The 15,676-nt window shown below is 38.9% G+C and overlaps 1 protein-coding gene across 1 annotated transcript in view; it reads right to left on the reverse strand.

Moving 5' to 3' along the window:
• Nucleotides 1-1,131: 1,131 nt before the first annotated feature.
• The window catches only part of LOC135606320 (uncharacterized), a 15,547-nt gene continuing 1,002 nt past the window's right edge, over nt 1,132-15,676 (reverse strand). The window contains exons 2-16 of the mRNA XM_065097373.1: nt 15,266-15,328; nt 14,871-15,181; nt 14,742-14,796; nt 14,390-14,643; nt 14,236-14,299; nt 12,930-13,129; nt 12,776-12,842; nt 12,295-12,551; nt 11,238-11,685; nt 11,029-11,129; nt 10,901-10,944; nt 8,993-9,173; nt 5,161-5,305; nt 1,739-1,857; nt 1,132-1,652 (exon numbers count right to left, since the gene is read on the reverse strand). Of these exons, the coding sequence (XP_064953445.1) occupies nt 1,455-1,652; nt 1,739-1,857; nt 5,161-5,305; nt 8,993-9,173; nt 10,901-10,944; nt 11,029-11,129; nt 11,238-11,685; nt 12,295-12,551; nt 12,776-12,842; nt 12,930-13,129; nt 14,236-14,299; nt 14,390-14,643; nt 14,742-14,796; nt 14,871-15,181; nt 15,266-15,323 (2,502 nt within the window). The 5' untranslated portion in view covers nt 15,324-15,328 and the 3' untranslated portion in view covers nt 1,132-1,454. The remainder of the gene's footprint in view (nt 1,653-1,738; nt 1,858-5,160; nt 5,306-8,992; nt 9,174-10,900; nt 10,945-11,028; nt 11,130-11,237; nt 11,686-12,294; nt 12,552-12,775; nt 12,843-12,929; nt 13,130-14,235; nt 14,300-14,389; nt 14,644-14,741; nt 14,797-14,870; nt 15,182-15,265; nt 15,329-15,676) is intronic.

Here is a 15,676-nt window from a genome sequence, read left to right on the forward strand (position 1 = left end):
TTACCAGGAAAAGAGTGTTCCAGGCTGCAATCGAAGAACTTGATCATGGCGCCATGGTCGCAAAGGAGCAGCATGAACCGAGATGAAAGATTAGAAATTTTAAGTTGCATGGAGTATCCCAAACCATCATCAAATCAAAGCAGGCAAGATGGTGGGAAAGAGGATGGGGATGGGGCGGTGGTCAATGTACTCCGCTTTGGTAGAAAAGCTGCAGCTTCAGAAGGCAAGCTAAGCTGCATTTGAGGACTTGGAAAAAAAAAGGAAGCTAAAACTAGCTTCAGGTGCATTGCTTTCTGCACATCGATGTGGATCTTTTTCTTAGCCAATGAGAAGGCAGCTGTGGCAGAAGGGACCATGCGCCCCCCGATGGATCATTTCAGGCCTAAAACCTCACGCAGACAAAGCGTTCGACCATACGTACCATGTCGCTGCAAAAGGGAAAAAAGGAAAGAGGAAGTGGGATTCCTTATCAGCTTCTCAACTCAACCTGATCCCACCGGAGCAATTTGGTTTGGTATCTTCTAAAGTTGGTAAGCGTCGATCGTTGATCAACGGTTCTGCTTCGTCACGCGTCCTCGGTAGATGGAAACCGTGATCGTTTGCGTCTTCAACCAATATACTCGAGTTCCTCAACCTACTGCATGCACCATTAATCGTCGTGATTGGATGGGGATCGCGTTTTGCAATGAAGTCAACATGACACGGCAATGACATCATCGCAACGTCAGCACAACATGATCGGTGACCTTTCTGAACATCCCCGGACGGAAGCCGCCGCCGAGTCATCATCATCCTTCCTTCATCGAGAGAGCTGTAGGCCACTCGCTCTACAAGGGGAAGACTGTGGTTGGGACCAGCAACATGCGGGCGGAAGCGTGCTTTCAGCTCGCCATCAGAAATGGTCATCACTGGATTTGACCGATTCTGGAACAACAGGCTGCAGAACCCTTTTACCACCGGCAAAAGTGGTTGGGCGTCGTCTGACAAGCGTCGATCGTGTGAGAAACTCCGGGTTAGCATATCCGACCGATCATCATCCCGCAAGGGACGGCAGGAACGACATGTTGATTCTTTTTTTTTTTTTTTTAAGCTTTATTTCGATTCTGAACAAATAAAAGACGCATCCATACGGAGTTCCAAGGAGAAATGAGTATCTATCTCGATTAAATTTCCAACAAGCGTCTGGCACTGCACTGCAAAAGCAGCGCAACCAGCTTTCACGTGGAAAGTAACTCCAGAGGCAAACATTTTGCTATCGTGGAAAGTTGCGAATGTCCCCTTCAAACAACATGAAACCCAAATCTCAACACACGATAACATCGAGAGAAATAAAATTATGATACAAGAAGATAATAAAATAGAGGAAGTAGTTAATCAATATCATAATTGATACTCCGTGGGAAGGCAGGCAGGCAGGCAGGCAGGAAGAGGGAGGATAGGGGTCCAACCACGGTTCAGATCACCCAGCGAGTGTCTTTTTCCGTGTCTTGAGGGGAAGTAACACCATCCCACTCGAACAGATCCTGATGCTCATCAAAATTCGAGGGACTATTGGCTTCACCTTTCGAATCATCCAACTCCTCAGGGCCCTCAACTTCAACTTCACAATCATTCTGCTGCTCTTGGTCACTCTGGACACCACTTGTTTCTTCCTGCTTGGACAACAGATTCCGATAAATCACGTTAGAATCCTGGGTGACCAAGCAGATTTATCTCTAGAGAGATGTTCAAGGGATACCTCCTTTTTACCAACGCCATCCTGAAATGCATTCACCTGATCACCATCTGTCTCTCCGTTGGAAGTTGGCTTTGCCCTAGTTTGGAGCTGCTTAATTACTTGCATAACGTGTGTACGATCTGCCAAAAATAATAATAATCAGGATTAAGCGTATCAAATTTCACATGCATTTTCACAATGGCTTAATTTATTTGTATATGGTGACATCTCCAAAAATACATGAATAAATAAACCTGATGAAACAGATATAATCATTTCAGGCTTTATGTTTAACGTGCTTCCAAATTAATTAAAGAACATGATGATAGCAGAAGAGCTACCTGGCATAGGACTATCAGTAAGAAGCTACTGCAAAGCCTCACACAGTTTCGGATAAATGAGCAGGCTACTAATCAAACATAAGGTGCAACATATCAATCTGACGCCCTCCAAAAGGCACATTTCTGATGGTTTCTTTACCTCCATCAAGCTTCCATCCTCATACATATTTGTGGCTAGTTGTGGCAATATGAAATTACAATTACTGATCAAGTAAACATCAACTGAATCTCCTGAAAACTTCCTAGACATCTGAATTATTACTAGTATTATATCATTCGAGTTAATAATTAAATGATGGAATTACTGATCAAATAACATATAAAAATCGTGTTTAATAATTCTAATGTTCTCTAGCTCTTTGACTCGACTAAAATCATGGGAGTGAGGGATCCTACCACCGTATCTAGTGCTAAGTCATCTCTTCTTCTCCGACAACGGCATCAATTTATCTGTAATTCTAGAACTAAAATACCACAAATACGAAAGGGGGGGGGGAATTTATATGGCAAGGTTAACGATGAATACTTTTGTTGAAAGAAAAAAAAAAAAGTATCATGATGCATAAGTGAGACTTATGATCACATCTCAACTGTATCTTGCATAATGTGTGGGCTATCTTCAAACGACTGCCATGAACCCCCACCACTATGTTGAATCTTGGATTTTGATGATGAAACCAATCGATAAGTGTTTATGTTTTAATCTGCGTTTTGAGTGACGCAGGATGCTTCGATCAAGATGAGACAATTAAAGCAGGAAGAATCATGTTGTGCCGAAGGAAAACATGTCAGAAGATTGGACGTCGGACCGGTGGATCGGTCGACGTATCGATATAAGGCTTCGGACAGTGGATTCGGGCATCGAGCCAAGAAGAGCGGATTTGTGCCGAGGATATCGGAGTTACGGAGTCAACTGGCCGATTAGGCAATAGACCGCAAAAGAGGACGATGCGCCGAAGAATCGGACGAAGCGTCGAGGGACCAATGACATGCCGGACAACTTGATTAATGCTTAGTATTAATTGTCTAGATCAAAGTATGTTTTACATGTGCAGGATTAACTACGATAGCAAGGCATGAAGCAAAATGAAATCCCTGAGTCAAGGACGCGATTACGTTGGGAGTTCGAGAGTTCGTCGTAAGTCTGGACGTTGGTCAAAAGTTCTGGAGGAACCAGCCGAAAAGTCTCGGAGCTTGCCAGAGAAGCTCGTCGGAACTCGCCAAGAAGATCGTTGTGAAGTCCAGGAGCTTGCCGGGAGTCCGCCGGAACATTGCCGAGAGATCGTCGGAAGTTCGCCGGAAGCTCGCCGGAAGAATAGACATAGGGACTCGTTTAGCTTAGCAAATGTCTTAGGATTTCGTAGTTAGTATGTAATTGGGCTTGGATTTGGGCCAACCCAATTAGGGGCCAGCTAAGCCCATGTAAGAACTATGTTGGGCCCAATAAGAGGCCCAAACAATGCCCCAAGAAGTCTCACCGTCGTGGCACAGTCTTCGAGACTGTGTCAGGCAGTGGTACCGCCAGTCTGGGCGATGATACCGCCCAGCACTGCCCCCCAGGCGGTGGTACTGCCCAAGGCAGTGTAAGTGTGACTGACATTGGGCAGTGGTACCGCCCGTGCCCGGGGAACTCGGGATGGGAAAGTTTTAGGCTCCAAGTTTGAATCAACTTGAAGCCTATAAATACCCCTCTCATCCCTGGTTAAAGCACACAAGCATAGAGAGTCTAAAAGCAAAGAAACGCTGCTGCAATCTCTTTAGAAATTCCCTCCTCCAACTCTTAAGTGTTAGAATTCTGTTTAAGAGAGGAGAGTGAGTGCTTGTAAGGGTTATCTCTTAAACCCGATAAAAGGAGAAGAGGGGTGTAAAAGGTGATTAACCTTCGCCTATTGAAGGAAGGCCTCGAGTGGACGTCGGTGACCTTGTCGGAGGAGGAAGCCGAAAGTGGATGTGGGTCACGTTGACCGAACCACTCTAAAACTCTGGTTTGCATTTACTTATTGCTATTTACCTTACTGCAAACCTCCATATATGCTTTACTTCCTCATTACTTTTGCTGCACACCTTTACGAACACGCTTTCAAGTTAAGATATTTCCAAGATCATTTTTCGACGTAAACGATTTTTATCGTACGAAAGTTTTAAACTGACGTTATTTTACCGCTACACTAATTCACCCCCCCCTCTTAGTGCCGACCCTTGATCCTAACACACTAGGGTACAATTTTGGATGGTCATGATGCACATTAATTGAAAAATACAACACAGTGATTTAAAACCTAAGTGAACTAATTATTTTATTATGAAGGTGAAAAATCTAGTGCAAGAGGCTCTCACAAATATCTATATCACAAAGGAAGGATCTTACCGTTGTGCTGATGTCAAAAAAATAGAAGAAAAGGTTCCTCATCCACTTAAAGGCCATCTCATGACATTGTGTTGCAGATGCTGCAACTCAAATATTTACAAGAATTTAGTTCTGTTATTCCATTCTACATCTCTTTTCCAGAGAAAGGAGGACCCGAATACATTTGGACAAGCCAATACTGGTTGGGTGTTTATCGGTTTAACCACAAGCCAACACACAGACAAGCAACTTCACCGAATTGAAATTCGTACCAGGTTACTACCCAGTATTTTACTGGTATTGAGTTTACTGGCAGTAGGCCTACCACCCATGTCAGTGTCTTTCCCATCATTTTCCCCTTTCTTTCACCGAATTCCTCTCTTTTTTTTCTTCTCTACCAGCAACTCCTTTTCTCCCCATTTTTATTAAATTCTACTTCAATTCATTCCTTTTTTGCATCAAATTTCTCAAATAGCTTGGATAGCTGATTTCTGCTTTCTGATGTCAAATTGTTGATCTTATTTAACAAATAGAATTTATACTCATTCAGATAAGTACAATAGATTGCTTCACTCAATCTAACATTTTATAGTATTGAAGAAATCTGTCTTCATAGCAAAACCAGAACTTAAATTAAACATCAGGTGATAGATCAAGCTAAGATCAAGCTAAGAGAATTTAAGTGAGTAGCAAAAAGTCAGTCACATACTAAGAGAATTTAAAATTTTGGGAGCAGCAAAAAATCAATTTCTTACCTTTGGAAGGACGAAGTAAAGCATCATGGACTTGAGAAGGATGTTTGCGTTCTTCAATTTTGAATTTTAGTTTCACTTGATGGCGTGTGCGATTAGGGAACAGCTGTTGTATCATTGCAAAATCTGTCCCAAATTGGTGAATAGCCTACACATTCAATCAGCACACAGAAAATTCGATCAGAAACACCTAATAAAATTAAAGCATACCACCAATAGTTCAGCAAAAAATTAAAGAACTACCCAATCGATTTTCCTGTCATTCTTGCACAAAAGATCAATATTGAGGAACATCAAGCAAACTTTCCAGAGACCAAATTACCCTCACTGTAGGCACTGAATTCACTGGTCCCTTAGATCAAGTAATTAGGACCGGCTATTCAGTACTCGTACAGAGGAAACAGCAAGTCAAAAATGACTTCTGAGTTCCGATAATTCATATCTTTATTTTATGAATTTTTTATATTTTTTATTCTGGAAAAATATTCTGACATACCCTTGTCAAATGGTTAAATATCTGTTTAATTCCCCTCAAATATTTTTAAAATATCACGAACATCCTCAATGTTAAATTCCTTAATATAATAATTAGAAAATAACATGTGTTTGTGTAATGATTATTCTACCGACTATCTACGATACAACCTATCAAACTTCCCCGTTTCTTGGTCGAGCACTCCTGCATCGGCCCGAAGTCCCGCACTTTCAAATATTTTGATGAGAAGCCCAGTGGTCTTACGAAGTTCCTTGGACTCTGCCCTTCGACCTTGTCTCGGTATTTGGAGTTTGTATTTACAGTCTCCACCTCCTCGGCCCCTTCTCACGATCATGTGCTCTCCCTCCATAAGAGCAAAGGATCAATGACTCCATGAAAGCTCCACCATCATGTTGCAGAGCTCGTGTCGATTCTGTTCTCCATTGCATCCTTGATAGCAATGTTCGCTTACTCAACCTTGTCATCTGACTTACCAAACTCTCTTAAGCGAATATGAGCTCTGAAGCAATCCAACCCCTTCTATCATACCTCTATATGATCAAGTCCCCCGATGGGGCTCACTAGTACTTGCACTCATAATTCCCCCTCGATGAAACACAGCCCCCATATACTGATGATCAAAGTTTTCATCTGATGCAAAATTCGATGCACGCACGGAAGACCTACCTCTGTGATACCATGACATTCACTCCTTGAATCCATAGCTCTTCTTGTCATCGTGTTGTTCATCAATGTGAGGCTCCCAGTAGCTCCCAATCATATTTTGGATGATCAAGTCCTTCGCGAAACTTCTCCTGTGTGTGTCGCATTCCTCGAACTATTCAATGAGAAGGTAAATCATAGTAGCCAACTCAATGCAAGGAGTACAAACACTTCGGATGCTTCAAAAGTGTGAGCAAAGAATAAGGCTAGTAACCAGCTCGATACATGAAATACAACCCTCGAAGAAACAAACGAAGTCGAGTAACCTTTGTCTTCTCAACTCTTAAAAGAATGGACAAAACCGAATACCTCAGTTCCCTTATTTATCCAACAGAGAAGCTATGCACATGTTCAAAGACCCTTCAAAGAAACTTAATAAAAGACAACAATTGTCAAATCTTCACCAATAGTGATCGATTCTACCGAGAGTAGACAATCCGCTTCATTTCCCAACAAAATGTCAATCGAAAGCAGAAGTGATGCGAACCTATTTGGAGGCAACAACTAAATAAAAGAGAAATCAAATGGGCAAAAAACCTCAAAAGCTTCAAAGTCTGCGAGGTGATACACTTTAAAGCTCCAACAAGCATCTACCTAGTTCAAGCAGCGCGAGACGTTTGAGATATTATCGCATAACAAGGAAGGTCTTTTCCATTATCTATAAGATCTACACGAACCAACAAAGATCTACACAACTTGATCGACCCCACACCAAGTTAGAGTCATTAGCAAGTTGAAGCAACGTGGTCGATTAAAGTTCGTCTACTCAACAACAACAGTAGAGAGCAATTAGGAGTCAAGAGATGCATTGCAACTGGAGTAGAAGATTGAAGATTCAACAAAAGTAAGGAGATGCAACATCCGCAAAGGTTTCGACGATGATGTTAAAAGAATAAGTGGGGAAGAATGTCACGAACAAAAATGTGAATGAGGTGTTTGATGAAATACTTGTGTATACCCATGTCTTTTGATTTTGTTTATGCTTTGCACAGGGGCTTGCAATAGGCTTGGTTGGCTTTTGTGATCGTTTTAGTCTTGTAAGTGCGGATTATGTGCAGTCGACACACAAAGGCAAAACTGCTTAGAAACAAGCCATTAAGCAACCATTTTGGGGATTTCTTGCTCCACGGAGTGGTGTGGAGTGTCAGCCAACACGGCACCCAAGAGCTGCTTGGGTGGCACATGACTAGATGTGCCTTTAGGGAAGTGTCTAGGGCTGGTTCGCTATCTTGTTCCACAGCAATGCCATGTTGGCACTCATGAGAACTTTACTAATGATGCCCCTTTTAGCCCATTCACCCCCTCATTTATTAAGACTTGCAATTCGTAGTTCCTTTAAAGAAAGTCCTACCCTCACTGAAGTAGATAAAGAATCACCTTTTTCAATCTCTAGGCTAATTTGTTCTCAAGTAATACATTTTCCAACTCAAATTGTACTTCTAATGCAATTCTTGAAAAAATACATAAAAATAATATACTGTAAACTCCTCCATAAATAATATAGAAACACAAATGAACATAAATCGCCTAATTCTGACCAGCTTATGGATCCATTGAACACAAGGTCTGATCGGCAGATGAGAGGAACAAAAGAATGATCAGCCTAGGAATCCATTAGACACAAGCCTAACCTTGATATGAAGGATGATTGACCAATTTGACTGGAAGATGAGAGGAACAAAAGAATAATAACAAAAAAAAGGAGAAAGGAAAAAAAAGAAAAGAAGATAGAAATAGAGAGAGAGGGGAGGAAGAAAGCAGAGAGGGAAGAGGAAAAACTAGTCGATGGGGTCACCAAAAGCTACGATCCTGCATGTTGAACTTAAATAGAGGATATGAAGCTGTGCGTTAAAGAGAACATATGTTAGAGCTTATTACAAATTAGCTTCTACAGAGTCGTGAAATTAGTTCCTTTACTATGTTCTCTCTACTTATGAACTTCATAGATATATCAAGGTCACAAAATTTTCATTTTGCCTACTTTTTCTTATATTTTATATTTTGATATCTTTATTTTTGGAAAAAGCAAAATACAAATTGCATTCTTTAAGCTTTACACTATATAATAACTGTAGTAATTGAAGCAGTTGCCATATTTGTCTTTTACATGCTGCAGTACATGCCATTAGCATGGAGGTCTTATGCCATGCCAACACAGTATGCATGCCAGTGTGATGAAAGGAGAAACAAATACAAAACCAAAGAAAAATATAAACGAAGTGAAGTTTCACTTACTGCACTACAACAGTATCCAGCATCCTCCAAATTTCAAAAGAGGTGCTAACTGTGGCAGAGCCACTAAGGCATAAAGAAGCATGCAGTCATGTACTTCAGCAATAGAAAGGTTTTAATAGGGAATTAAACCCTCCATTTGGATGGCAGAATGCTATATTCAGAACAGATTGTTTGGTGCATACTGAATGAAATGAGAATCTACGGTAGTACACAAGAACTAAGAGTTGAACAAAAGAAAAGCAGAAAAACAAAGGCCACGGGTTAGAGAAATGCAAGCCAACTGGGTGAAATCTTGAGCTTGTTTATCACTAACAAGTTCAAAGAAACATGTGCTGCAGCATTCCTTTTTTCATATATTACATATAAACTAAAAAGAAACATGGTGTGACAAGATCAAAGTACCTCGTAGAACAACTTTGTTTCTGCTTTTGACCATCTACTAGTTTGTGGCCGGTTCATGTAAGAATGGTAATTCAATCTCTTGGGAGTTGATTGCACATTCTGATTTGCTTCTTCACCCGAATGATTCAGTTCTTGATCCTCTCCAAAAAGAATGTCCTCATTATTGGACAAAGAACTAGTACTGTTATATAAAAATTTTGATCAAATCATGGAACTTAGATATGGCATTTACAAAGAACTTCTTACAAGATGATGGATAATGAGATGGACATTAACCTATATATGTTTAAAAAGATATGCCCAGCCATTATAGATGTTACTAACCTTTTCCATAAAAATTTCATTTCCATCTTGTGTTTTCATGGTGTTTGTATCACAGCCCTTCTCATCAATAACTACTATGCTAATATTCAAATGTTTTCCTTTATTACTACATACCAGCCCCTATGATAAACATCTGTTTGTCAAAAGAAAATATACATGAACATTACCTTTTTGATGTTTAAAGCAATTGAAACTATAATAATAAAAAATATACTATGCTTATCTTTAACAAAATAGGATCCTCAACTGAGCAGAAAAATATATAACTGTCCCTTTACCTCTCTTCCTTCTCTTTTGCACTCACCTTTGTTTTCTCTTCACTTGCAACAACATGCCCCTATTATTTTCCCCTCTTCATCCATATCTCATCCTCTCACGTGTAGGTTTTTTCTCATGCTCTTTTGTTGCATAGTGAGAGGCTACTTGTGGTAATCTATGGGTGTCAGATAGTGCACAACTATACATGAGCTTCAATACAGTGTTTGTCATGTGTAACTCAACTTAATTTTCCATATAGTCACTATCATAAACTTTGAGCTGGTGCATAAGTCCTATATATACATCCTTTTTAAGTATACAAATTTTCATCAGAAAATACACACAATTTATGCATTTAGTACAGATCATAGATATGTACAACCATTCTGACTTGAAAATCCATGAGCAAGCCCAGGTTTTTTTAAGCCTAAAAAGAGAGGATCCTAAAAACACAAAGAGAGATGCCCAAACAACCGAGGAGAAAAACCACAAAGGTATGTGCCACTCATGCACATGAATAAACAATCACAAAGACTAATATACCACAGTACTATTACAAGCTCCAATTAGAACTCCAAGCATGCCCCACTGCATATCTTCAAACATAAATTCAAAGGTAAATCTAAGCAAGTTAATTTGTGGCACAATCTCAGGGAAGGCTCCTACTACAATGACATGCTAAAGGCCAAGTCAAAAGCACTTTTCTAAATGTTTCTCACTTCTACTTGCCACCACTCATTATTTTAAGGAGGCCCTTCATCCATCATTATCAAAGCCATTAGAGTCAATAACTAATTTACTTCGTCTTTCAAAGTATCTTCCTCTCACTATCATGTTTCTAGCGACAATACTTCTATAAGTTCCTACCTGTCAAAGTATTTAGATTAAGAAAATATGATATGGTGGATAAGAGAATTTTCAAAAGTTTTCTGTCTGCTTTTGAACCTTTATGTTGCAAACCTGATTATGACTGAAATGTATTGTCTGCATTTACATATAACTCAAGCCTAATTGATTACAGACCTCATATATCAGACAACAATATGCTTATTCACTGTCCATTTTTATAGTTGTCAAATTGATAGATATCTTAGATTTCATTTATTCCATGACAATTAAACCGTCTATAATACAGCCAGAAAAAGATTCACTGGCCAGGAAGGGTTTCAAAATACATAGTGCTACTGATTTAAAAGAGAATAAGAGAGTATGCTTATATCCTCTAGACATCCGAGATCTAAAGCACGAGATCCCAATATATAAATAATTGAAAAACCCACAAAGTGAAACATTCTATTTTGCAACCCTGTAAGATATTTTTCGTACCTCTGACCTGAGAATAATTTATTCATTGCCGCCGCTTCTTTACTCTGCAGAATAACATTTGAAATAACATCAACATACAACAATACCAATTATAAGTGATAACATTCAAGCAGCCAAAAAAGACATACTGCTATCCGCTCCTTAGCTTCTGCAAGCATTATTAGGTCTCTTATGCTAATCTGTCTCGGGTCAATCTCATCTTCAGGTGTTTGCAGTAAAACTTTGTTCACTAAACATATCAAAGATAATGAATTATCAACTGAAGTTCATTCAGTTTCTTCCAACAGGTGCAGCATGAGTTTATGATAACATTACATAAGACTGCAAGTTCATTTACCTTGCCTTCTCCTTCGCCTTGTGGCATGAGGAAACTTCTTTTTAGGTGAATTCTCTACAACAGAATCAGGTTTTTCAAAGGCTTTCTTACGCTTCCGAGTGGGTTTTTCGATTTCATTTGTCTGCCTCTTTGACTTTCTCTTGGTCCTCTTTGGCCTAGGCATATCTTCATCCCTATGACAATCATCACTTTGGCTGTCATCCATCTGAGAGACATTAAAGTTGTCAATATCACGTTCATCATTGCTTCCAACTTCAATTTGGTCAGTACTGCACTTGGCTATCCTCTTTCTCAGTTTCCTACATGGTTTATGAGCATCATCATCTTCATCATTTTCTGAAGTAGGCCTTCCTTCATGGATCCGCTGCTTAAGTTTTTGAACAATTTGGGATTGAGACTCGGTATGAATATCCTCCAAACCCTTTGGAGGTCTGATTTCTTCTCTATTCTGGGAAAAAAGGTGACATACCTCATAAGATGTGATCAAATAAAAATTACCTTACATAATCAGTCTAGGTTTAGAGATACTACCAATTACTTGAGAGTAAGTTTAAATGTCATTGGCAACAACTTAAGGTTAGAAGTCTCAGTAAAATCTGTTTGCACTAAGGCCAAGTCATCAGGGAACAAATGAGTCAATATCAGTGTCTAATTTAACAGAAGCATGATCCTCTAAGAAGTCTGTTTTTACAGTTGAAGGATCCTTATCAAAAGAGACAGTGTCAATAACACTATTACAAACAGCAGAACCAGTGCTTGTGATGTCTCTTAATCCAAGTCTGGGCATCAGATGAAATTAACCAGCAGATTGAACTCTATAATTCAACAGAAGTGTAAAGAAAAAAAGAGAAAATTCAATACAGACCAGAAAGTAGCAAAATTTGAACAATAATCCCACTTCAAGGAGGATTGCTACATACAAAGTTGGGGCTAGCTTGGAAGAAAATTAGTATTGAAAGTTTCAGCCTGAATTCCCTAATGCATCATAATAGCAAACAGAATATCCATATAACAAGTTCTGCTGATAAAAGACAAGCGGACAAGAAACAAAGTTTACCTCTTCTCCCACCTCTCGGTGATCTATTTGAACACCTTCATTGCAGTCTGAGGTTATGATTGATGAATGCAAAGGATTGTCCACAGGTATATCGATCTTCGCTTGTACAGAATAAGGGTTCGTTATCTCAGAAAAGGATCCCATGGGAGGAGGACCAGTAATGGAAGCATCAGGAAGAATAAAAGAAACAGATTTAGCAGTTCCCTTTTTTGGTTGTGACTTGTTTCTAGGTTGGAACTTGCCTACTTGTCCGACGTCTAGAAAGAAAAATAAATTGATAACAAATCATCTCAAAGCATTCGTTAAAAGACAAAAGAGAAACGAATAGAACATGTTGGCAAACAAAGCCTACAATCGTATGAAAAATAGGACTATGTTTAAGAAAAAATATGATATTATTCAACATGCATGGGTTGGATTTATATCTAATTCTCAAAAACATTGAATATGTTGAAAAACTATCTGTTGCGTCTCTACTTACCAGTGGTGCTATTGTGCTGAAAAGAAAATTCATCAAGTGATTCAAGGCCAGAAAGCATTGCCATCTCCTAAAATGAATCCGGTCACACAAAAGATAAGCTACAATGTAAACTTGAAACTATGATTTGCACTGAAGGAAAATAATCGTTCGATACCACTTCTTGTCGATTATCTGGAAAAGCTTGCAAATCATCATCCGATAATGAGACTTGAAGTCCATCATCAGTGGATTTTGAGGCTGCGAATTCTTTTGCTATAAGAAGAGGTTGTTGGGTAGCATTCAATTTGGATGACAAAATATTTGATCCAGAGCAAGCAGTTGCAAGGTTTGCGTCCTCAACAATTGCCTCCATACCTAGAATAGTATATGGTAATAACATGACATGTTTATGGCACATTGTGTCAAAACCTTCTGTTTACAGCCACCACTCAATGAAAATATAGTCAATGAAAAGAGTACATGAAAAGGATTCTGGAAATTAGTAATGTGTAGAGAGTAGAGATAGCAGACCAAAAATATCATAATGGAGTTCATACTGAGGAACATAAATGCAACCTGAACATAGGCTAACTTAATAATGGGAACTCAACTTCAACAGAACAGAAAACATACCTAGTTAAGTTTTTTATTGATCGAACATTAGAACCACCTCGTTTCTGCATTATAGAATTGTTCTTCATGACATGAACCTCCCAAGTGATCAGACAATTCATGAACAACTCAATGTTTTAATGTATAGGTCCTAGATGTTGAGGAATCCATTTCAACAAAAACAGAAAGACCTGTTTCTTCTTCTATGACAATCATGCAAGTAGCATGAGGCCCATTCACCAATGACAAGCACAAGGTTTAACTACAGTTTTACAACCATAATCTAGACCTAGCACGCAATAAATCTCTAACATAAATAATAACTAGAGTTTGCAGATCAAATGTATCGGATACCCTTCCTGATTTGGACACCATGTAACACTGAAGGCTCTAGTTAAGTTGGACATCGGTATGCTTGTAACAATGTTCTACCCCTTAGTTATCTGCAAGTTCTGTCCTGTTAATCTAATTGTACATGCTAAATGTAAACTTAGATACATAACCTTGACATTGCTCTTAAATCTTCATGTTGTACTCCATTACAAGAATAATAAGAGGCTTAATGAAGAAATTTTTAGGAGAAACTAAAAATTTTACATTATAATGGCACGGATCATTATTATCCATCACAATTTATATATGAGAAGCTAAATGATTCGACTGCACATCATACTCGATGCAAATATTTGCTCCGGAAAAGTATGATAATTACAGTTTAAAATCATGATCCAATTCATATCGTCTTAAAGACAAAAATATGATCAATCATAAGATACGATCAAAACCAGAAATTTTCACGTGTTTCCTTCCTACCTCAACTTGCTATATCCCTAAGGAATTAGTCAAAATAATTGGCAACTCCTACTTACCAGTGGCTCCACTAGAATGAGACAAGTCGTAAAGAGTGTCCATGCTGGAAAGCTTTGTTGATGCCTGATATAGCATTTAGAAGCTAATAAGAACCCAAACTTATATAGAGAACAATCAAATAACTTACATCTCAGACATTGAAAGGCAACTTGCCTGTTCCTTTGACTCTGCAATATTGGATCGCACGTCAATATCACCACTTTGCACACATTCTCCATCTCCATAGGTCTTTAAAAGGATTGATTGTTCAGCCTGAAATGGTTGTTGAGCTGCATTTATTTCAGAGTGAGTAGCCTCTGTTTGGTTGCAGCCAGAGCAGAGGGTTGAGGCACAGAATGATTCCTCGACTCCAAGTTCTTTGTCGTCATGTTGTGAATTAGCTTTTGGCCTAAAGCTATCAACAGGTCCTAATGACATGAAAATTTACACTTAAAGAGCAGGGTGTCAAAATAAATTAATCTTAATATTTAAAAGTTAATCCAAGTTATAACATAACCAGGATTACCAGTCGTCTTCAAGTGACCATTAGGAAAATCCAAGCTAAAGCACAAATCTGCATCCTGTAGCAATAAGATTTTACTAATAGCGTTTATCCACCATGCAAGTGACAACTTAACAAAAGGTGCACCTTTACCTGATCTATGTTTCCTTGATTTTGCTGGAAATTCTCCACATATTTACCTTCAGATTCTACGGGTTCTGCATGTGTGGACTTCAGTTGCCCAACAGATTCTTGCACGGAATGGTGGTCACAGGCCACACTATAGGAATTGGAAACACAACGTTGGAGATAGGGGCGCTCCATCTCAAGGTTTGAATCAGCATCCGGAGCAACAGGCTCGAGAGGAGGAGCATACAGGGTAGCATCAGAAGTTTTGGGGGCTGGGGAGGTAACCTTAACAGGTTTTGCACGAGCTTTAGGTAGGAATTTGCCCAATTTTCGGTCTGCTAGGATCCACAGTAGCACTTCAGCATTGAAAATAACAAGAAACTTTTGAGCAAATAAAAAAATTTGGACATAGCAATAACCTGGGGAAGAAGCTGGGCGATGAAAAATGTCATCGGAAGGATCCAATTCATCAAACATAGCTTCTGCATGAAGGTAGTCCCAAATCATACCATAAGGAATTCTTATAATATCATAAACTCTGTAACTGATAGGGATAAAACTTATATTCCGCACAACAAATTATCAATCATAAAGCCTCAACCAAATGTAAGATGAGTATATGCCAAGCCCTAACCCATTAAACAAAGATTGAGAAACCAAGAATATTGCTGTACTCGTACAAAAATAAATGAATACTTTTTCTTCTGCGGGTGCAGGGGGTGAATAAATAGAAAGAAGAGCGAAAAAAGAGATAAATAAAGAAACCTAAATTGGAGGTAAAACAGGACCATTGATTATATCTGGAAATAGATAAATAAGTTTATGTTATT

This window comes from Musa acuminata, chromosome BXJ2-2 (genome assembly GCF_036884655.1).
Source record: "Musa acuminata AAA Group cultivar baxijiao chromosome BXJ2-2, Cavendish_Baxijiao_AAA, whole genome shotgun sequence".
NCBI classification, from domain to species: Eukaryota; Viridiplantae; Streptophyta; class Magnoliopsida; order Zingiberales; family Musaceae; genus Musa; species Musa acuminata.